Source organism: Aythya ferina (assembly GCF_964211825.1).
Source record: "Aythya ferina genome assembly, chromosome: 11".
NCBI lineage: Eukaryota > Metazoa > Chordata > Aves > Anseriformes > Anatidae > Aythya > Aythya ferina.
Window position 1 is genome coordinate 11,522,976 of NC_140307.1, and position 23,211 is coordinate 11,546,186.

General features: G+C 42.8%; 1 protein-coding gene across 16 annotated transcripts in view; it reads right to left on the minus strand.

Annotated features, from left to right (window-relative positions):
- Nucleotides 1–23,211, minus strand: part of MYO9A (myosin IXA) — a 194,910-nt gene that overhangs the window by 34,579 nt on the left and 137,120 nt on the right. For 15 of the 16 annotated variants that reach the window (XM_084532490.1, XM_084532484.1, XM_084532489.1 and 12 more), the window contains 8 exons: nucleotides 22,446–22,567; nucleotides 21,098–21,239; nucleotides 20,085–20,280; nucleotides 15,675–15,794; nucleotides 10,681–10,756; nucleotides 6,159–6,302; nucleotides 5,292–5,331; nucleotides 3,460–3,582 (listed from right to left, as the gene is read on the minus strand). In XM_084532490.1, the coding sequence (XP_084388616.1) occupies nucleotides 3,460–3,582; nucleotides 5,292–5,331; nucleotides 6,159–6,302; nucleotides 10,681–10,756; nucleotides 15,675–15,794; nucleotides 20,085–20,280; nucleotides 21,098–21,239; nucleotides 22,446–22,567 (963 nt within the window). The remainder of the gene's footprint in view (nucleotides 1–3,459; nucleotides 3,583–5,291; nucleotides 5,332–6,158; nucleotides 6,303–10,680; nucleotides 10,757–15,674; nucleotides 15,795–20,084; nucleotides 20,281–21,097; nucleotides 21,240–22,445; nucleotides 22,568–23,211) is intronic. The other variant, XM_084532487.1, reaches the window with a different exon arrangement.

Genomic DNA, 23,211 nt, shown 5'->3' on the forward strand with positions numbered 1-23,211 from the left:
ACGGTTGCTGATGTCTTTAAAAGACAAAGAGAATTTTCAGCTGTCAAAAATTATTCCGCTTTTTAATTCTGAGAACATCATCACTGGCCTAGAAAGAAATTCTCTTAATGATAGTTCTGGAACAGGAAGATGACCTGACTGCTTGCCGAATAACCACTTTCTAGAGCATGCCTGATTGAACTCCCATTCTGTCAAATAACTGGATTTATATAGATTTTTAAAGTTGTAAATCCTAAAAACTTCATAGGCTGCTTTGACATGAAAGTAGTTTCAAAGCTGGCATATTCCTGGCCATACTTGTCTGCTGAAAAATACAGCTGTGATCACTGAGAATCAAGGTTTTGCCAGCTTCCCATTTCTGACACTGAGATTTCATGGCATTTTCATTTCCCTTAATTTCTGTGCAATTATTAAAAGCGTAGACCATGCAAGTGAATTGGTATTGGCATCACTGCTACAATTACTGCATACAATTCCTTCAGTGGGATGTCATCCCAAGTTACGCCTCCGACTTGCAAAAATGCAACAAAGCACAAGCTCTCTGAAATAACACCACGTTGACCGCCTTAGATCAGAGCACACACAGTCACTGAGTCATTCTGCGGCTGGACCAACTCCTTGACTGCATTCTGCATTTTATTTTTTTTATGTGCTCTGTAAATGCTTTGGATGTCTCTAATTGCAGAGCACTTTACTGATGTGGTATTAATAACGTGCTCCAGAGTTGATTACTCACAGCAATGACCCGATTTTAATAGCGTCTAAAACTCAGTTATTTAAAGGGTATTCTGTTGTGTATTTACTATATGCAGCTACAAATTTATGAATATACATGGTCATAAACCTGCGTGCACAAGTGCATAATATTAGCAAGACGCACGTTGTCTAAAGACTGTCTTGCAGAAAGCCTTTTATTCTACTTCTGATCATTTTAAAGCCACCTTTATGGGAAGCCTTTCATATTAATAAATGTTTATCTGCATGCGGCATCTGGGGAAGAGGAACTGGCGAAGCACACACGTGTGGTGCAGCTGAGCCCCCAGTTATGCCAAACACCAAACAGCCCCCTCGCTCCCATCCCAGGGAGGCTGCGATGCCCAGACCTCAGCGGGTGGGCGCGTTCCCAGATTTCTGCCTGTGGGTATCTTTTGCGGAAGGTAGATTGGAAAAAAATAAAGAATCAATTTCTATTAAGCAATAACCAGCAGCGACGTACATGGGTGGTGCTGGGAATTGCAGCAGAGTGCGGTGTTTCCATCCCATCAGCAGCCACCGCCGCACCATGCGTGGCAGATGGTCCCCCCGCCACATGCCCCCCGCCGCCATCTGGCCTGCCCCGAGCACCGGGAATCCATAAGGCACAGGCAGGGTCCCCGGATTAACTCCCTGCCCCGCTCCTTTGTCTGCTGCCTGCAAAACCTCCCCAGCTCACGCTCTTGTACCGCTGGGACTCAGCCTCGCAGGGCGCGATTTGTCATTTCTGCATCACCCTGCGCGAGTAAGGGCAGACTCCTTTTGCCAGGGAAAAAACACGTGAAAGGCGGGTAACGGGGAAGCCTGTACAAATCCCTGTCCTTCCATTTATTTTATTTTTTTATTTTTATTTTTTTTTTACCAAGAAAGCCATCACAGTGTCCACTAAATACAGGCAGCAGTGACTCAGAGCTATTTTGCCTATAGAGCAGTGTAACTTAAGGCATGGTTAAAATCAATACGAGACAGAGCAGCTGCAAGCTCCCTGTCCAGGCATTAGCCACAAGGCAGCATTTATCTGAAAAACAAAACAAAACAAAAACCCCATGATAGGAAACATTTGTATTTCCTGTCTGTGACCCAGTTGCATGCTCTGCAATTTTATTAGCGTGCTCTTGATAAAAAGCTATGTGGCAGGCTTGCACCAGGCTGGTCTCTAGAGAAAATACTTCTCCCTTACGAGTGTTAAATGAAATTAGGGCTGGAGCGCCCGGCATTTTTCTAAAAGGAGAAGCAGGCAGTAACACCAGAAGCCAGCATGCTGCCTCTGACTTAAATATGGTTTCATTCATTTAAATAAAAGAGGATGTGTTGTAGGCACAGCTCCTACGTTGTCAAGTCACTGCTGGGGAACGTCAGAATGCATATTTGCTATTTGAAGGCTCTGCTTTGCTGCACAGGGGAAGGGGGGAATCTTCACGGTGTTCAGAGCTGTGTAATTTTTATGTGCTAGAAAATATACAGGAATCTCAGTCCTGCACCCTGGTGCTTTTCCACATCTCCTTGGAACGATGAATGGGTTTCAGGAAGACATCCTCACTTCAGCTCCCCCATGTACACGTATGTATTAATTATGTATGACTTAAACTCTGCAGACATTTATTTTAACCAGCATACCATTAGACTAGACTAAGCTTAATATATATATATACAGATGTGCATTCTGCATATTATATATACACAGATATACATGCATACATATATATATTAAATTACTTAATCTTACCCAGATCTATGCATGGAGACTTTCTAAAAATGACTCACTTCTCAAAAAGAAAAAAAAATGAGTAAAAAAAACAAGCCAGACTTCCTTAGAAAATGATTTTTAACTGAAATGCTGCTTTCTAATATTACCACATGCTCGTGCATGTGTCTTGTACCAATTTCCAAGCCCTGATGCACATTTCTGAGAATTATTTTAGCTGCAGCTATTCCCAGGGAAGGCTGGCTGGCGCACAGCACTGCCAACACAACAAATGCTGTATTGATCCTTCCTCTGAATTCCTCTGCGTGCCTTGAGATAATGCAGCAATATTTTGACCTTTCCGCACCTATTAAAATTCACATTCTGGCTGACTTGAAAACAGATTGAATTTCAGATGCTGAATGCAAGTAAAAGAACACTTTAAAATGTCATTGCAGATTTTTACTAGATTTCTAGATACAGCAGAGAAAACACCACAATGTGATTGCCTTGAGAGCAAGGCACTAGAGAAGAGGGCATTCAAGCACACAGAGCTACATGCTACATGTATCAGTGTTTGGTCATGTATTTCACTAGGAGGGTACTTAAAAAAATCATAGACATGAAGGAGACCAGAATCAATCCACCTCAACACAAGGCTTTCCCTGCTGCTTTGCCCACTGATTTTACACAGATGTGACTGCCTTTCTCCCAGCCACCTTCTGCAGCAGATGATATTCTGTTCTGCAGCTCATCTTCATGTCTCACCAATGCTGTCTTGGCACATCACCCCCCTGCTCATCACGACACCCGCCATAACCTGCTTCTCTTGATTTCCATCATTCAGACAAATGCAAGGCGCTGCACTCCATCCCAGCCTCACCAAACCCCATCTTGAGCTGAATTAATGTCCTAAACAAATAGTGGTGAAGATGGGACCGCACTGTGCCTGCAAGTGCTCCTGTGGGGAGCCAGAGCAGGGATCTGCCTTTTATTCAAAACCACACAGGGTGCTGCGTTACCTGGAACTGGGCACTGATGCTGGGTGGTTTCTTCTTCTTATGGAGATGGAGAAGGGATTTTGTAATGCGGTCGTGCAGTGTTAGGTTGGTCAAGTGCTTGAGAGATTTCACATCCAGCAGGTGCTGCAGAAGAGAGAGGCTTAGTTTGTTCTTTATAAATAAAACTAGACCTTACCGCCATGCTATGCCCCCCTTCATACCCTCTGCAGGGCTTCCTTAGGGTAACCACCCTACCCTATTTCATCTCAATGGAAAACACCAAGATCAAGGAACAGCTGAAAACGCCTGCCCTGTTTGGCCTCTGAGGACTTGCCAAGGGCATCTTTGACCATGTGAATTTTGGCTTTCCAACCCACTAACGTGCAGTTGTAGACAAACATAAATACATTGCTGGAAAGCTGACCCTTTGTTGATTATTTTCACGGCATGTTAACAACAGTCTTGAATTGCGGCCACTGCAAATAATTCATCATGCGCATACAGAAAATGAGCCATCAGCAATAATTAGCAAGCCCGGGGGCTTCATTCCTGTGAACAGGAAACCATGGATGGAAACCATGTGCTTGCCAGCAGGGCATAAGCATCTCCTCTTTCAATAAGCGTGGGGGTATGAGAAAGTCCACGGGAGGACTGGGCTTGCTTGAAACGCACATTGTCCAAGAACTAGTGGAGAAGTTTACTTGAGTGAGCCAGAACCATGAAGGCATCAGCCCACAAAACCTACTGAAAACCTCTTTCCTTGTAACTGCTATGAAACAGTTCCTTTATCACACGGAGTTCATTCACTATTAATGGAGTTCATTTACTAACTGCTTCTGTGTCTCTCCCAGTGCAATCTGCATGTAGGAAAATAAAACTAAATTTTGTTCCTTCTGGTCCATTTGGGGAGGCAGAAATCAAAACTGAGAACAAAAGGCAGCCAGCATCAGTGCTTTGGGCTATCAGAAGACTGAGGTGGACTGAAAACTATTTCATAACTGCACAATCTGCAATGTCAATCAAAGGAGTAAGTAGCATATCTGCCTGTGTAGAAGTTACATGGGTCTTAGTACAAGGATGCTCTGATCTGGGCTGCACCAAGCCTGCCACGGCAATTTGTGCCGAACTGCTCTTTTTATCCAGAGATCATTTAGTAATGGGCAAGAGAGAAATTTTGGGCACATATTAGTCCCACTTGAAGCTGTAGCCTGCTTCATTCTGTCATTACACTGACCCCCCTGCAAATAAAATCCTTATGAGAAGCCAGGCAGTGACCACAAAAAACATTATTCTTCCAGTTAAAACAGATTTCTCAGCTTTTCTTGTCTTACAATACAGTAAATGCAGCCAAAGTGGAGGGAACCTGAGAATTAGACAAGCTGTTCAAAGATTATGGGGACTCTAAGTCACACACAGCATGCAGTCATGCTGTAGGGTAGGGTGGAAATTTTGAGATTTTTTTCAGACAAAACTGGGTAGGCCTCATGGCAACGACTTTGTCTATAGGTACCAGCCATCTTGCATAACCTACTTGCTCATTTTAGAGATTTAATTATCAAATTTTCCCAGCATGTACATACTTCTCCCTCAGGAGGAGGAAAAAAGGAGCCGGAGCAGGTCAGAGAAAAGAGGGTGCGAGCGCTCACACAGTCCTCTCCCAGCAGAAATCAGAAATCCTTCGGTTTTACAGAAATTAAAGAACTCTGAACAGAGCAAAACAGCAGAGATGATGATGATGGTCCTGAAAGCAGCCACAGCCACCTTCCTTCCTTACACACACAGAAGCATCTCAACACTGTACATACAGCCTTAACCCGGGGACTGGCAAGGTCAAAACATTGCTTCTCTCTCACCTTTGGGAGACTGGGTTTGGCTTTGAAGTTCTTATTTCGCCTGGGGAGATAATAAATGGCTCAGATTAATCCACGTGTGCAATTGCAGAAGAGCGCGTATGGTTACCATTGTGGTATTGCAATAGGACAGCTCAACTTCTACCATTTAGAAATATATATATATTTTTCTTTACTGTGGCACGGTACAAGCAATAAGAGAAGATTCAGAAAAACACAAGTTTCTGAAACAAGCCCTTCAAAATCCCCTTTAGAAACTCCTTCCTACAACCTGCACTGAAATGAGGTTCCTTTCGTAAGCTGCAAAGTAGTTTTCCAAATTTATCTCCACAGCTTGGAGAGGAAGGCATTCAATTAAAGCAAACTGTTACATCAGGAACGATGGGCTGACTGGTAATTTGGGTAGAACAGGGAGCGGCATCGCAGAACAACTGACCACCCTGCTTTCTCATGCCGCGCGTTACCTCCAGGCACCCTGGTGATGTTTTCTGAAACTTCTGATGAGGCTGTACCATGATTCATCAACATCATTTCCACAACTCATTTGTAATGGAAACTTTGATATCACGTTAAAAAATGTTACTGCATAACATCGCTGTCATCTCTTTAGACTGGTTTGACAAGAAGACTCATCCCTTCTCTTGCTTCCCTGTACCACTTTCCTGTGTCTGTCATTATAAATGGACGATAAGAAATGAATAAATCAGACGCATAAAACATACCAGGGTCACTCTGACCCAACAGTGTCCAAGTCCACTTGAAACTTCAATTTTTTGTTGTTGTTGTTTTGGCTATTTACATTCCCCTTATTACCCATACTACTCACTATACTCTAGAAATAAAGCCAAAATCCACTCCTTTTGTACTAACATGAGAATCCCATGGGCCCTTTCCAGCAGCTTGCTGTTGGTTGTGTTCACGAATATCCCATCTTTGTCTAGGAAGGAGCTGGGGCTGGTGAGCCTGCTGTGCCGCATCCCCATCCGGCCGTTCCAGCCGACCGCGTAGGCATCCCTGAAACACCAAACAGGGCAGTCAGCACAGGTTTAGGAATATATATTACAAAAGGTGATTCTATGACAGAATAAAGCTTTGGAGCATTCACTTAATAACCACCACCGTCTTCTAAAGTGGAAGATCATGAAAATTAACAACAATAGAAAATGACAGTCACTGATTTATTCTTTTCATCATTTGTTCACTCCCAAATGATGAGGTCGCGATGCCAGACGCAGCATGTGAAGTGACTGACTAGTTAAGCACTTTCCAAAACTCAAGTATTCATAAAAGGATCTATCTGTCAACAGGATAACTTCCCATCCTCTCTGCCAGAATGCTTGGCTCTGCAGATACTCCGGTGGCCCAAAGAATACAAGACTATGACCTCTGCTTATCAGCCTTGCTGTCATTAATAGCATTCACTACTTTAGATGCTGCTGCTGCTGACCCTGTCTTTTCTAATTCATGCAGTCCTTTCACTATAAAAAGAAAAAGAAAATAGCATTTGCAATAAACTAATTATTCTCCACAAGCTGAGGATGTCAGTCTCAGCAGGATGGAGGGGTCGGCCCGGAATCGCTCAGTGGTACCCAACCATGAAACCATCACACCACCCACTCACCCAGTTCATTCCTCTCTGCCGTGGAGCTGAGACATGCTGGTACCCAGGAACTGGGGTACCCTGGCAGCCCTGGCTCACAGCAGGACTGAAGGGGATGGCGAGAGGAACCAAATTCCCCCCTTGGAGGAAGGGAAAGCCTTGACAAAGCTTCATGTCAAGGAAAATAACTTCCAGGGTTGCGGAGGCCAAGAGGAGCCTCCCTCCAGTGCCTGGGGTTACAGAAAGCCTCTCCCTGGGCTGCAATACTTTGTTTGTTTTTGTAATTCTCTACCAGCCTTGCAGAAACTGTCACATCAAATAATGCTGTAAGCTGGTCTAAGGAGAGATGTGGGGTCTGCAAGACCACTAGAGATACAGGAATAGGAAGAGACCCAGCACATGGAGGACACCAGTAATGCAGCCTCAGTTTTCTGGTCATGAAGATGCTGATGGACACGGTGATTTAAATGAGTCCTCGGGCATCACTTCTGAGGTCTAGCAATGAAGCAGCTATTTGCCTTCAAGTCTTGTTTTGAAGGAAGGGGAAATATCATCAGGTGCCACATGGAAAGAAGAAATTAAGCAGGTAAAGTTGTTAATTCAGCCAGCTCAAAGCCTATAGCCAGATCCTTGGAGCAATATAACATTAAAGTCCAAATCCCCTTATTACCTTGCCGCAGTCCTTTTAACATTCCTTCCTAGTTCCATTAAATCTTTATTTTGACATGTACTGCTATTAAAAGAAAGGATGAATCACAGCAAAGCAAACCTTTGACAGAGCACTCAAGGATCTTTTTTATTTTTTTTTCAGCATCCCATTCGATGCAAGGAAGGCCAGTGAGAAGCTTTAATCACCAAGTGATGTCTCCAGGCCACCTTCTTTACCTTCACAACTAAGGTCCCAAAGCCTCCCACTTGCAGGGGAAAAACATCACCAGTTGACCAATTCCCCTAAGCTTCAATGGCCACTTTTGGGATCTACAACCTGTCATTAATTTGGCCAACCATAACGTACTCTCTTGCTTAAGACAGGCCATGGTTATACAGACTCTGAATGAGGCTAAAAAAAAAAGAAAACCCTAGGAACTCCCATGAAGTTTAAAAAAAACAGAGGAGAGAACAACCCTCTTTATTATGGACACTTTGGGATGAATACATGCACACAGTGACTGGCGCAGCTGTCTTGGGAAGGCAATCATCTCACCGGGCAGAACCAACTGTTTCAAGGTGGACTGATCAACACCTGCTTCCCTGCACGCTATGCAGACATCAAGGAACATAAAAAGGCTTCTGCTGCACAAAAACATTCAGCCCAAGAGTTTCTGGTTAGCGATGGCATGGCTTTCATTACTCGGTGGCCGTTGGAGGCACTTCCAAGGCATGCCGGCTCCCCGATGCTCTGCCGAGGCCTGGTTTCCTCCCGCTGCCGTCCCAGCATGTGTGAACCACACGGCCACTTTCTTCCAAGGAGATCAGAAGAGAGAGCAAGGCTCCCTAAGCCCTCCCCGTGACTTCCTGCATGATGTCATGCCTGAAATTTGCTTTTAGACGAGAGCCTGGGGCTATCCTGTGGGTTGGATGTACAAGGCAGACTTATCAGCCACCACATGATAATGAGATGGCTTTAAAAGAGGAGTCCTCTGCTTAATTTAGCTCTGTAAATCACTCACCAACTTATCTGTTGGGAAGTATTGGGAAGCTACAACTCTGCACTTCTGAAATGAGGGATAATCAATCAGCAGGGCTGTTAAAGTAAATCTCTTTTCTATAAGTGTTACCTTTATCTCTGTAGTTAGCTCCTCTTTGTCTTTTCTGACAAGTGCAATTCACACCTCTTCAGATCAAAATTATTCACAATAAAAGGCATTAAAGTCACATGCCATCTCCAAAAGCCCATTCTGGATTTTAAAGGTATCTTGACACATCACACTTTGGTTTGCAGTTTCAGATGGAAAGGGCACAGATGACGATTGGGGACTGGTCACTCATGATGCCCAAGGCTGCATCGCCCAAGGATGCCAAGATTATGGCCCACACTGTTGAACCACCTCACCGGGAGGAACATAGGAGTTACGCCCTTAAAAATACATTTTCTGCCAGTCACTGCAAACGTGTCCATCAAAGGAATAAATGTCTGTCCTGACTATTGTTAGGATACAACTGCTGAGAATGAAGGAAGGAAGACACGGAAGGCACAGCAGTTGCTACCCTTGATCTTGACTGTTCAAGGGAACTTGTGGGCTGTGCTGGCTTGTTTTAAGCCAAATAAATACAGCTGACCACAGACTGAACTCCACAGCGAGGAGTAAACAAATACATCCTCCTTGTTCCCTGGGACAGTAGGAGTTCCCCTGCCTTTACAAGATGTGCTATCAACAGCTCCAGATAATTAAAATGTTTTGGGCTAGGAAAATAGTGCCACACTGACAGGCCCTGAAGTTGGAGCTGTACAACCTGAAAAGCCCTGTCTTACTTCATAGACGTGATCCAAGCACCAACATCACATCTGAAGGCTTTCTTCCAATAAGCAGCCTCCTTCAGACTGCTGTGAGAGAGATTGCAGCTAGAGAAACTGCAGAACGCCTCTTATCTACCCAAGATCTTCACAGCGACAAAGTTTCACATTACATCACATTTAAGGATACCTGTGCAACCAGAGAAGCTAGAAAGAGAGAACATCATTTCTGGAGACAACAACCTTCTCTGCTTCAAATGCTGCCATACACTTGCTCTATGTAACCCAATGGATTAGAGCTGTAGCAGCACGAAAAACAAAAGGAGAGGTGGGAAAGACTGGCATAAGGAAAGACAAGGTAGTAATCTCATTTCCACCAGAGGATGAGATTGTTTTTGAAAGCAGGATTTCTGCACAAAGCCATGAAGTGTCACAAAATTTGCAGAGATGGACTGAATTCCTAAAGGATCACGTATCAGCTTTACAGCTACACATCCTCTACCAGCCTGCCTTGCTCCCTGTAGAAAAGGTGTTATTCTGCAGCAAGACGTTCGTGTCTGAATGGCTCGATCCTTTTAGGTAAAAACTTCACAGAAATAGAATCCTCTTTGGCCACAAAATAAGCCAGCTTGTAGTGGTTTGAGAATATTCAGTGCTCCTTCAGCAGGGTGCCATGCATGATCAGCAGTATGCTGATCCACCTCTCTCAAAGGGAAGAAATTCAGGGAAATTCCGAGGACATGTTCAAAAAAGCCAGACAATAAAAGGCCCTTTTGTTCCCCTAGATATTCTTGCTTTTCTGTGATTTCTATCTTGGCCATTTGACATTAAAGTAACTAAACCAGAGATTTCATAAGATATTTGGTGGATATTTTGTGTCACATGCACACAAAACAAACAATACACTGAGATGCAAGCACCATGGTGTTTGGTGAGCATCTTCTGGACTTGTTCTGTTCTTCTCATGAAACTCAGAGCAGCCATGAGGGCAGACCTGAGCAATCAAGATGCTCAATAAACTATTTAATTATTTTTTGCTTGATATTGGCGCATCCTTTTTTCTTTTTCTTTTTTTTTTTTTTTTTGCATGTTTCTTACCACCTCGTACATCAGACCCCTACAACTTCTGCCTTGTGACTGAGGAAAATTGCTTTCAGTGCCTGCTGTTAAGTCACATAAAGATATTTTGATATGACCACATAGCAGCACAAGAATGAAGAGAAGACAAAATTAATAAACATGCTGGGAGAAACATTAATACAGTCATTTGTAAAAACCGATAGCACTCTCCCATCCAACATTTTCATGCCGTGGCAATGTAAAAGGAAGAGACTTACCGCTGGGTCCTCTCGTTGATGGTATTGACTCCCTGGAGATCTGAGAGCGGTGTTCGTGGGCTTTTCCGGGTAATACCTAAAGCAGCACATCAAGAGAGAAGTTTCTACCTGGCTCTTCACCAGAATGCAATTAGCAGAGCCATAGCTTAGTGTTGACTACAGCGAGGAGGAGTATGTACGTGTCATGGCACATGCTGGGCATACAAACAAGGGTGCCAAGGATGCTGACATACCCTTCGTCTACTACATCGTACCTCTCTGCCCCCGAGTCATCATCCTTATGAGTAACACTGTTTGCTCAAGCTTATTGCTTTCCCTCCCACATACGCACCTCGTGTTAGGGACACATTGTCCTGGCTCGTAAGCAACAGGGGTGAAGGAAGCGCTGCTGTGACGCTGGGGACTGGCCACCCATTTCCTGCACATCCAAAATACTCCTAAGCAGTAACACAAGGTCCCCAGTGCCCATGGGACAGCCTGGTTGCTTACACAGGCAAAATACCTGGCTATAAATAAGGTGCTTGGAGAAAGACAGGTATTCAGATCACTGCAGGGAAATGGTAGTATTTTTCCTTGCATGCTTCTTCCCCTCTTGCAGATAAAATGGGTATGGATGCGCACAGCAAGTCGTGCTGCATGAGCAGGTGTTACTGAGCTATAACCTTTGACAGGGGTAGTTTTAGAGCATCATACATAAGAAATAGCCAAGGAAGTCATCATGCATGGTTACAGAAGCAGATGTTTCATCTGTTACCTTCCACAAAATGAAAATGTTTTGTAACCAAGCATTTACGATGACAGAAGGCAATTTTTGTAGAAAACAAAACACCTTTCAAGTCACTAAACTACAGATATTTAAAGACCCAATAAGCTTGGATTTGACAAGAAAACAGCCAAGCAATTTTTAAGTGTCTTGAAATCTCTGTTGTGAGACAGGAAACATTGTAGCACTTGTTTAAACACAAGAAAATTGTATATTCCTTTACCCTGACACTTCTCTAGTGGGACAAAACTGGAGAAAAAAAATACACAGAAAAGAAGTCCAAAATAGTTTGTAGCTGAATAGGAAGAAGCAATAGCATATTCCCTGCCCAGATTTATCATTTTTCTCTCTTATACAGCCCAGTTTCTGAGCTAAGAGTTGCCATAAGGATCTTTTCTGAGGCTGAAGACAGAAGTGAGCATGCAGAGACTGGAGCCAGCCCCAGTCCACTCCTTACAGCCTGGTTCCCAAGGAGAAGCCGAGCTCCCAGCAAACCTCAGCATACAGCATCCCTCCAACGGGACACCTGCTGGCCTCTTCCACCTCCTCAGACATTATAATATGGAGCCTGAACACCAAAAAAGAAAAAAGCTAACAGTACACTTGGTTAATGTTATGTCTAAAGGTGCAAGTGTCCAAATATCCTTGAAATCTCAGTGAAAAAAAATGGGACTGTGCTGCCACAGGCCATGTACAGCTTCCTTTGCTCCAAGGCAGAAACAATTCCTGCTTAGGAGGTTTTGCAATCTCTAACTGAAGATTTTTCAAAAGCAGGCCAGATAATCTATTCTAGTGCTTAGCTATGCCTGGAGTTTAAAGCTCTCTTTGAAATCTCCATTGTTGCAATTTAAGCCATTTGTTCTGTTACATTACTCATCATCAGAGGTGCGTTCTTTTACCTCTTTCAAGACTTACATTTCTGTGGCACAAATTGCTTCTTTAGAACACAGAAACCCAAGTACAAAGAAAAAAAAGACAGAATAGTCAGAAATCTGCAATAATAAACCTTCAGACTTCTGTTTCTGGGGCCCAAGTCCAGAGAACTGCAATGCCAGCAGAGCAGCAGTGATTCTGCTAGAGGTGGGTAGTTTCAGGCACTGTTTAGGTATCCGTCCTGCTCCTCTTTGAGGACTTTTCCACTATTTGCTGATTTTTTTTCCCTCCTTAAAATACTGTCTTACTATTTTTTGCAGTTACCTTTACAACAGGAAAGCACCTAATGTCTGGCTGTGTCTATTTTATATATAGCACACATGCCTGGATGCTTGCCCGTTAATGCACAGAAGGCTCCTTTAACCTAAAGCACTTCACTTTGCTTGCAGTGTTTGGTGACCAGTTCTAGTAATCACAAACAGCGAGTTTTCACTGGTACTGCAAAATTTTTCTTTCCTTTTTGGAGCAAACTATGTCCCCTCCTTCATTCCTCACCAAAGAAATCCCTAAAACAAAAATCCCAAGCCATCATCCAACCAGGTCAGACCAAACTTATGAAGGCAAGGTTGCATCAAAATATCACTGCATCTGCACCTGGCATTGATCAGGAAAAGGGATTTGTTCTTTCAGACTTCCAGATAATAGCTTCATTAGAACTGCACTGTAGTTCTGCCAGCTTTGCACCTTAAGTGACTTTTTGATTAATAAAAGTTATGGTGCACAGTGGTACAAGCTGGGTTAAAGAAACTTGATTTCGACATACAACAAAAAGACTAAAATGTGCCACTCCTTGGTTCTCAAAAGCAGACCTAGAGTAGTCAGGCACTGGAACGAGTTGCCCAGAGAAGTGGTGGCATCACCGTCCCTGGGGATGTTCAAGGAAAGGTTGGACCTGGCGCTTAGGGACATAGTAATATGGTGATATTGGTAGTAGGGTAATGGTCAGACCAGATGATCATGGAGGTCTCTTCCAACCTTTATGATTCTATGATTCTACATATGCCAAAGCTAAATAAAAATTGCCATACTCATGTAGCCCCTCCTCTAGGAGACAGAGAGGGTTTCCTATGAATCAGATGATTTTAATCAGATGATCTGAGTATGGCTTACAGAATTATGTAAAATTATAATGGGTTAATAAGTTGTACATACTAATACACTGCATGCCAAGGAACAATGGTGAGAGTAGAAGCAACTCATTCCCTGCACCCAGCTCAGATGCAGGATGATCAATTTTATATTTCAGGAAAAAAATTATTCCCATCTCCAAAACCTATTCCCTTTTCCTCAACTGCAGTTTCAGAAATACTGATTTGCCTAAGGGATGTTTTTACTGGGAAGAGCTTTGGACAATATCCAGTTTGCTCACTGCTCATGAGCAACAACCAGGACAGATGTGGTCTTGAACTGAGATGTCTAACCGCTGGGCCTTGTTCTTGAAGACAAGGACACAAAGACACCAGTGAAATGGCCAGCGTTAGGGAGGGGCAGGGCACGGGTAGGTAAGAACGATTTCTCAAAGGAGAACATGAATTGCTTGTTTGTCAGGTCAACTGCTCTTGGCCAATTCACAAAACCATGGCAACGTTGCTTGTGGATCCATGCCTTGTTTTCGTTTGAGGGACCTATATCACAAACTGCATGGACTACTAGACTAGCCCATAATGAACAAAGTTTTAGAGCAGTGAACTCAACAGCCATATACATATGACTTCCCTGCCTTACATTAATTTAAGACTGTGTTTCAAAGTAGCTCTGTATGAATCCCCCCTTTATTCCCAAGCAAACTGCAAATTAAAAAACAATAACAACAAAAAAAACCAGACTTCCTATACTGCTGAGCTAACCTACACATCTTTACCTGCAATTAAAATTGCTCAACTGACAATTGCCTTCAGTAAGGACACTTAGCACAATGCTACTTCAGAAAATCTATTGCTATGTTTGCTCCATTGCTTTGTATTTCCTTGTAGTAATAAAAGCAACAGTGGGAAGTTGCAGGAAAAATAACCTGGGTAGACAAAAGTCTAAATTAAGAATTAGCATTCTTCCTCTGCTCCCTAAGTGCTGCAGGAAGCAGAAAAGAGAAACCTGATCTGAAGTTTCTAGCAAGAAATTGTACATTTGTGGAGAGTTAACATGCAACTGCTGTACTTACCATGCTCATTTCTGCAGAAACAAACCACAAAATTTTGCATTCATGCCTAAGTTGCACTGATGGCAAAGTTAGGAACTTGGGCAGAGAATTTGCCCTTGATTGCATAGAGCAATGCTGCATTTCTGTAAGCTTTGGTATGCAAAATAATGGAAGATAATAATGGCACAAAATCATACATCTAAAGCTGCAAGCACAAAATAATACATCCATACATATATATACACACACATACTTCTGAAGGTTCATCTGTAGGTTTTTGCATCACTCCCTGAAAGCAGTGAGGCCACTCCTAAAACTACATCGTTTCCTATTCTCCGACTAGTAATTACAGGGTCTGCAGCTGGAAGTGGCCTCTCAAGTGATGCAGTGGCACCGTGCTCACGAGCAGCAGGACGTCCCTGCACGGCGTTACGCCGCTGATGGGCCCCGTGCCAGCTCTACAGCATGTGAGGTTATGCTCAGACTCCCTTCTCCTCCCACCACACAAGTCCAGCCCTGGAAATTAGTAGCGCAGGCAGAAGTGTACGTGTTGTCATGCAGAACTAGTTTATTACGTGACAGAGGAGTGAGGAGGCAGAAATGGAGACCAAGTGCATCTTTACCTGCTCATTCTTTTTAACACTGCCAAACGCTCTATAAGTAAAAGCCCTTGGAGACCATGTTGGTGCTTTCACAAGCTATCATTATTTTTAGAGTCTGATGAAATTAATGGAGGTGCAATCAAGAAACAAATCAAACCAGAATGAGATCTGTCTGCAAGTCTGAAGTCAAATTCAACTGCTTCAAGCCACATGCAGAGATATTCCTACTGCATCTGCAGCTCTTTGGTCTTAGTATCAGACGTGTGGTAACAACAGAACAAGAATACCCTGAGCTTCAGCATCCTGACTTAGGTCAGCAACAGGGAAAGCACTTAGCAAAACCACCCCATGTCTAAAAAGGCATGGGTTTGTGTTTGATTTTACTCTCCAAGCTCTGCCTAATAATTTCCAATGGGCTCAGAATTTCTTTTGGCAACCAGCAGGTTGTCCTGGAAGGCTTCTCGGGAGTTTTCACCCTTTCTCTGCCGAATGCACCTGGTTTCCATTTCCTGACGTGTGAGTGTGGTATCAGAGAGAAGGGCGGGATGTGGAGCCTTACTGTACTTCTCCTCCTTGCATCTCTGCAGAATCTCTAAGCTCCTCTGGTGAACTGGGTGATGGAGAAAGCTAAAACTATCCACACTTTTCAAAACCGCACATGGCACTGCATCATCATGCCCTTGGGAAGCAAAATAAAAACAAAAAAACGGAGAGAAGAGAAAGATTACATAAGCAGAAATCAGGAGAGAGTGAAGAACAACGCTGCCAACTGCCCGAGGGACACGAGAGCTCAAGAGCCACACGCTTCTTGCGCCTGGATCAGAGCATCCCTAAATTGCAGCAGTTCGGACCACATGCAGCGAGGACACAATTTAACTTCAGTTACCTCATGACACGGCAGCGGGGCGATGGGGCTGGATGGTATCCCAACTCCAGCACTCCCCAGCGCCGTACGGTCTTTATTAGCCAGAGCACAATAACTTCATAATTACTCCAAGATTATTTGGACATAAAATAAATGATTACACAAATCTTTGCTTTTATTAACTGCTATTCAAAATCCTTTCCGTGCCTCTGCCAGCTGTTAGCTGTAATTTCCTGCACAGATGCTCCCAGGCACAGCCACCTCAAATTCTCATTTCATCCCAGTTCTGGGCTTTGCTCGGATATTGACAAATAAAGGGAAAAAAAAAATTACTTGTATTAACAAGGATTCAGTATTCCTTAAGGGACATTGACTGGATTGAGGTGGGACTGTTTTTAAGAAGACAGAAATAGTGATGGGTTGAGGCCAGCAGCTGGACGAAACCATCTCTGGGAGGACTTTGGTGGCCCAGCTCCAGCCCCGTGTTGGAGGAGACGTTACACAGGTGCCACTCTGTGACCAGGCAGCACCTCTCCGTCAGCATTCAATGAATTGATCAAGGCAGTCAGAACTCCCTGAGATACATCATGCTCCTGTGTGATGAGGTTACTGAGGAGTTACCTTGTGCCAGCACGTATGGAAGCATTTATACCAACGCATTAAAACATCAGAAAGGACCGAGCTGAACTTTACAGAGGAACACTGTCAAGGGTCGTCCTTCTCCAGTAACACCCCTTCATCCTGCTCAGTGGAACCTCCACGATCATTTTTTGCAGTTTAACTTCAGTTACCTCATGACAAGGCAGCGTGGTGATGGGGCTGCATGGCATCCCAACTCCAGCAAAAAACAAATAGGAAAGCTCAGAGTCCCAATAGCCTGATTTATATGAACAGCACCAACTCTTCTAAGTTTTCACTAGAAAAAGTATTTTTTTTTGCATAATACATTCATAGCAATGATATAGCAGACCACAAAAAATTGTCAATCAGCCAAATTTCTTTCCTAAAAAGCTTGATAATGTTCCTTTCATCAAAGTTCATTAAAAACAAATCTACTTCCAATGTATAGTTCTTTTGGACTATCTCAATCCTCCCTGATAAATTAAATAATAATAGTAACAACATCCAACTATGGAAAGAGTCCACCCTTCAGCTAATTGCATCTGGCCAGATCGAGGAATGGTTCATTTGCAGAGTGTCGGCAGCACCGTGAGAGCTATCTCTTGGGGAGAAGAAAGCTTGCAGTTATGCTGCTTTGCTGCTATTCGCCTCCAAGTTAACAGGGACAGTCACACAGTCGCTAAAAGCTGCACTACGAGAATATTAAGAGCACGAAAGAGAAAAAGGAGAGCCCCAACAGCGGGAAGCAAGTGCAGTCATCCCTGCAACAGCACAGATCTCACAGCACTGCTTGGCACTGCTGGCACAGAGAAGATAACTGAAAGGCTGACAGAAAAAGAAAGCAGAGCAAATTTTGAAAAGCTGCTTATGCACAGGCTACAGATTTTTTTTCATGAAAATCCCCGCTGGGTATTGCAAGCATGACTCGGACAGGCCTTCAGACAGGTAGAAGCAGTGCAGATCAATTTGTGGTGAAGACAAAAGAATACAAAGAGGCTTGAAAAAAAGCAACATGCTTCAAACATTTTTCTGTTCATTAGTTAGACCTGCCCGATGGATTGTAGCAGCAGCAGACAGGGCTTCAGAAACCAAGAGCTGGGCAGCACGCCTTTTAACAAATTACATAAAATTATAACGCGTGCCACACTTGCGTGAATGTACAAGGTTATTTGTGTGAGGTTCTTCTCAGCTAATCCACCATAATTTCAACAAAAGCTCCACATTCACAGGCACTCAGGCATTCAAATCAGGCTAATTAAAGCCAGTAAGGTTTGGTAAAAATAAAATAAACTTAAAACATATGCTGTCTTCAGTTGCCTGCATTTTCCAGAACAATTACCAGGTAATTTTAGTGCCAAGTGACTCTTTAATAATTTATAAATGCATTTTGCCATAGGTGCCCTGTCCAAAACGTCATGTTGTGGCTTTTCAGCATTATTTTGGGGAGTAGGAGGGTTAATAGTCCTAGATACTGGCCAAGCCTTCTGCTTAGCTACGTCTCCTTGAAAGCCTTTTGAATTGGGATGCTTCTGAAAGACAGGTGGGATTTTGTACCAGCTACATCCTCTGCAGAGACCCAGGCACTGTCACTGCCCCTGCTCAGCCATTGCTTGGAGGGGAAGCAAGAGATGATCTCTGACAGATTAAGGTTTACCTCATCACAGGAATTAGCTTTAGGTAAAGTCTTCCCATTACTTCTGTCTATAGAATGGTGAATTTCCATGACACTTTCCCAATTCGGGAATTATTCAGGAACATCCTGCACGTGGGCAGAAATTCAGCATACAAATTGTTGGAGGATTATCAGGAAGTTTAATGTGAACCTAATCTATCCATCATTTTGAGGATTCTTGTTTTTTGTTTTTTTTTTTTTTTTTCTGCCTTTTTAACTTTGAAAAAATAGAGGCTTTGAAGTAAAAAGTGGGGCAATGACACTTGAAAGTGGTCCAAATGATCTAAGACAGATAAAATAGCAGCACTGTGTGCCAGAAAAAGCTTGAAATTGTCTCAGCCATTACCGGGTACTGGTTAGTTGGAAAAAGAAGGTGGTGCAATAACTGAATTTTCCAAAATTGTCCAAAAACCTCCTGGACTCTGATTTATATCTATACATTGATCTATATAGATATAAGCAAGTCACTGCCACAAACTCAAGGCTGGGAAGGCAGAAAGCTGGCTATGGAGACTAGCACAGCAAGAGGCAGAGAAAGCAAAGCAGAGCTTGAAACCAGCAGGGGAAGAGCTCTTACTTTCAGAGCCTGAACATATATATATATATATTTTTTTTTTATTTCCTCAAACAGCTTGCTGTAGCTCAGCCTGGGATTTGTGAAAGATTAAGAGGTGATGCTAGGAAAATGCAAATTGAGATTTTCAGAGCCAACTCATTTAAGCGGCCTTTCTCCAGTGCCAATGAGAAGCTTCAAGAAAGCTCCAATGCACAGGGAGGCTGCGGTATGAAACGTCCCTGCCACCCTCCTTTTGGCATGGCAAAACACCGATGTCCAAGTGCTGCCTTGATGTGCCAGGCAGACCCAGGTTCATGAGAAATGTCCTTTCTCATTCCCCTCCTGAGTGGTTTGGGGGAGAGCTTCAATAGCTGAAAGCCGGTTTTGTCTCCTGCTGTTCTTGGTATTTGACCAAGAGGCTGGTATTATTCTCCCCAAACAAGAAAATTATTCTTCCTGCTTGCACAGCTTCCCTATCTATGATTCTTGTCCCTTGGCTCTCCTGACGCACACCTCACTGCGTCTCAAACTGAAAATGAATGGGGCAGCTCTGTGCTTAATTTTAACTCAGCTGACGCTTTCCCTGCTGATGTTCTAATTTCATCATGAATTTCAAGCCCTCTTGTGCGCGGAAATTAATAGTAATAGCTTGTACCCGTCTTTCCAAAATTGCTTTAATGCAGAGAAATGTTCTAAAAGCACAGCCAAGTATTGCCTGCCACAGCATGATGATGCACCATTACTTTCCTTTAATTTAATGCCCCCATGTTCTGCATGAGGATGGATAGGTGGTTCTGCATGACTGCGAAGCAATGAATTTTGCTAGACAAGAGACACGCTCTCTTTCAGCTCAAAGGGTGAACAGCTTGAAAAACTCTAAAGAAGAATTACGTCCCATTTTCTTCCAGATGTAACCTGAACAGCTAAAGAACTACTAACTAAAAAGAATTTGCTTTATTTGCTGAATAATTTTTATGCTTCTGTTTGAATCTTTCTGGATTTCCTATGCATGCATCCTACAAAAAAAGGAAAAGTTGGAGCAGCAGTAAAATTAATAGCTTTTCTTAGAGTGCTAAAATCCTACTGCAAACACAACTGTAAACATAACTTTTGGATATCAGCTATATAAACATTTCTGGTAGTCATTTTTAACTCCTGGTAAGTCAGTCTGGCAATTTAAAATATTGTAGGAACATATTAGATCCATGCTGCTGGTGGAAAACATACACTAGAGTCAGGAAATTGGCACACTTACCAGTTTTCTTCTCAATGTATCGTTTCCCAGCCTCCCTAAAAGCAACCATTGCCCTGAAAAATGCCCGGAGGACTGCCCATCGGAACACAGCCACAGGGTCAATCCCTATCATTCCGCAGATAAAGGCATTTTTGCTGCTTCGCAGGAGAGCTACAATGTCTGGACGCATATGATCTGTGTTTTTCTCACGAAAATCCTAGGGAGAAAGAGAAACAAAGAGGAGAAAGGAGTGAAATAAAGAATATCTGCAAGACACACTAAGGAGCAGGACTACTGAGTCATGCTTTTATCTTTTTTTCTGCCTCCGTATCAGACACTTCTTTATCTCCAGAGAATAAATGTTTTATTCCAAGGCACTTGGAACAACCTGAAGCATCTCAGAGATGATGCTTAAGTTTCTCATGTGTAATTACTGCACCGGAAGCATGATTACAGATTTGCAGTTGTAAATACTAATGCAGTTTCTTATACAAGTTCATCTTCCCACCAAAAATCCTTCTGCTAATAACTCAGTTGGCATGCAGGTAAATGGGGTCAACTTTGAAAACATGGGATTTTAAAATTACCTGCATTACTGAGATGCAGGTAATGCATCTCATAATCTCAAAAATATTAAATAAGATACATCACATAACCTCTATGCTCTAAGGCTAATGATGAAACAGTAAAAGACATTAGGTTCTCTAGATGAACCAAGCCCCAAAATGCTACCAAATACCAAATTTCAATGCATTGCTGAGGTGTAGCATCAGCCTGAGTGTATGTCCTTAATTCTTCTCCAAAATACCAAGAGTTTGCATCATGGAAGAGAACAGGAAGACACAATCCCCGCCACCACCTTCTCCTTGCATATTTTAGCCAAGCTTTTCACCAAACACTTCTTTCCCAAAGCTTGCTTCTTTTCTCTAGCCAAGTACTCTTCAAAACATCTTTACAGAGCCTTTGGTGCTCTCCATCCCATAACAAGATGCTTTAAATGAAAGCAACCACTGGGGAACAGCTGGGTGACAGACCTTCACTCCATACTTGACTTTGCCTGCATAGTGTTTGATGATGAAAGCTGGCTCCATCACCGCTGGAAATTCAATGTAGGAGTTGCCTTCGTGTTGACGCTTAAACTTGTCCAGCAGAGTCTGGTTGGTAGCTTGAGGAAAGCTGGAAAGAATTAAAGAGGACAGCTGTAAACACAATGAAAGAACTTCACTTCTTCCTTGACCACAAATATTAAATAAAAATATTCCAAGCCTCCACTTCAGTGCTTGCAGATGCTAAACACACACTGAGTGCTATTTTGTATGCTGTCAATGGTTATATACGAATACAAGATATACATGGTGTCTGAAGAACTCTTAATTGACTTAGTAGTGGTCTGAAATCACTTATAAAAGTATAAATAGGTATATATTTATTGAGTGATACTGCAATCTACTCTCCCATTGCATGTAAATTCTTTGAGGTAGCTGCATGTATGTGAAGTTCAATGTTTCTGTCATTGGTTTTGAGACTTTGAACGCTAAGTCCTAGATCTACAGGGAATTCACGTGTCAAGGAAATCCTGATCCATTTTACCTACAAATGCAACTTCAATTACAGGAGTTAGCCAACTGACCCTGGCATAGGAAAGAGGAAGGAAAAAAGAGAGTGTGAGCCCAGCCTCTTGGTGACAGCAAGCCAATTCTTCATCCTCAAACGTCACGTAAACCTGCAACATGGGGGGGGGGGGCATTTCACAACATCTGAGTGTGTGATTCTCAGACACATCCTTGATGTGCATCAAACCCTACAGAAGGGCGATCCCTATGTAAAAGTGCCCTTGGTTCACTCAGGCTTAAATTTAGGATTGAATTGATGAAGCCACCTTATAGCTGAATAGCAACATCCATACAGCTTTAGTGCATATGCTTGGATTCTCCATTCACTCTGTTTAACTTCAAACATTTTCATGTTGTTACCCCCCCAAGAGAGGGAGACAGAAGCAAAGCAAAGGCAGTCTTTGTCCTTCCCTCTAACAGAGGAAATTACTGAAATATAATTTTAATTATGATTTTGTCAGGGACTTAACTTGGCTTGATGATTCTTCACTGTTTTGTGTTACCACTCTGGAAACAAGAGACCTAAGAGGATAAATCAGCCCAGATGGCTAAGAGCATCCTTCTGAGAAAAATCACATGAGGACATACGACTCGAGGATAAACTCTTCCTAGGTGAAGATCAAACACCATTAGCAGAAACACCACTTTTGGATGTTTCCCCTCTACTAAGGCACAGCATTTCTTTGCTCTTCTCATGTGGGATTCCGTGCAGGGCAATATCACCCCTGACTTGGGGGCAGGTTCAGCATCCCTCCTGGCTCCCACTTACTTGCTTTCCTCATCCAGCAGATGGAGCAGGCCTGTCGGCTTCTTGCTGATAAGGTTTATGCAGCCAGAGTTGTCTATGTAGTCGATGTTGTGCCAGCTAATCCCTTCTGCTCTGTATTCCTCCTACAAAGAAGCACAGTTAGATGTTACAATGATATTGGGTGCAAGTAAAAAAAAAATCATAAGGCTAAAGGGTTTCAAAGAAAGTGACGCGTCTTTTAGCAAAACAAACTGCTCTTCCATTAATATGCCATCATTTTTTTCTGATGCAGAAGAAAACAGGACTGGAACATCTGCACAACTTCAATCACAGGGAACTGAAGGGCATTTTACAATTTTAGGTGCAGCAATCTTTAAAATTGCTTTACAGATAGCAGGGTTGGTACTTTTTGGAAAGAATAATCACTTTTGACCCTATGTTTCTTTAAACTGCAATAAAAAACAATTCTAATTTTTACCTGCTTTCTCTCTGAGGTAGCCTAGCCATGTTGCAGACCATGCCTAGTGAAGATGTATGGCATGCTACACATTGTTTTTTATTGCTTTCCTTTTTCTGACTTGCTGTTAAAGCATCATATGAGATAGCAACATCAACTTCAGGAAACTAGTACGACAGCATTTAAGTGTACATGAAATTACTGAAAGAAAATGGTGGTACAATACATTCATTTAATTACATGGAAAAAGCAGTATAACTCCCTTTCCTGCTTGACTGGGCTCTCCCCTTTCGTATCTAACAATATTAATGGCTGGTGCTATAAAGGCTA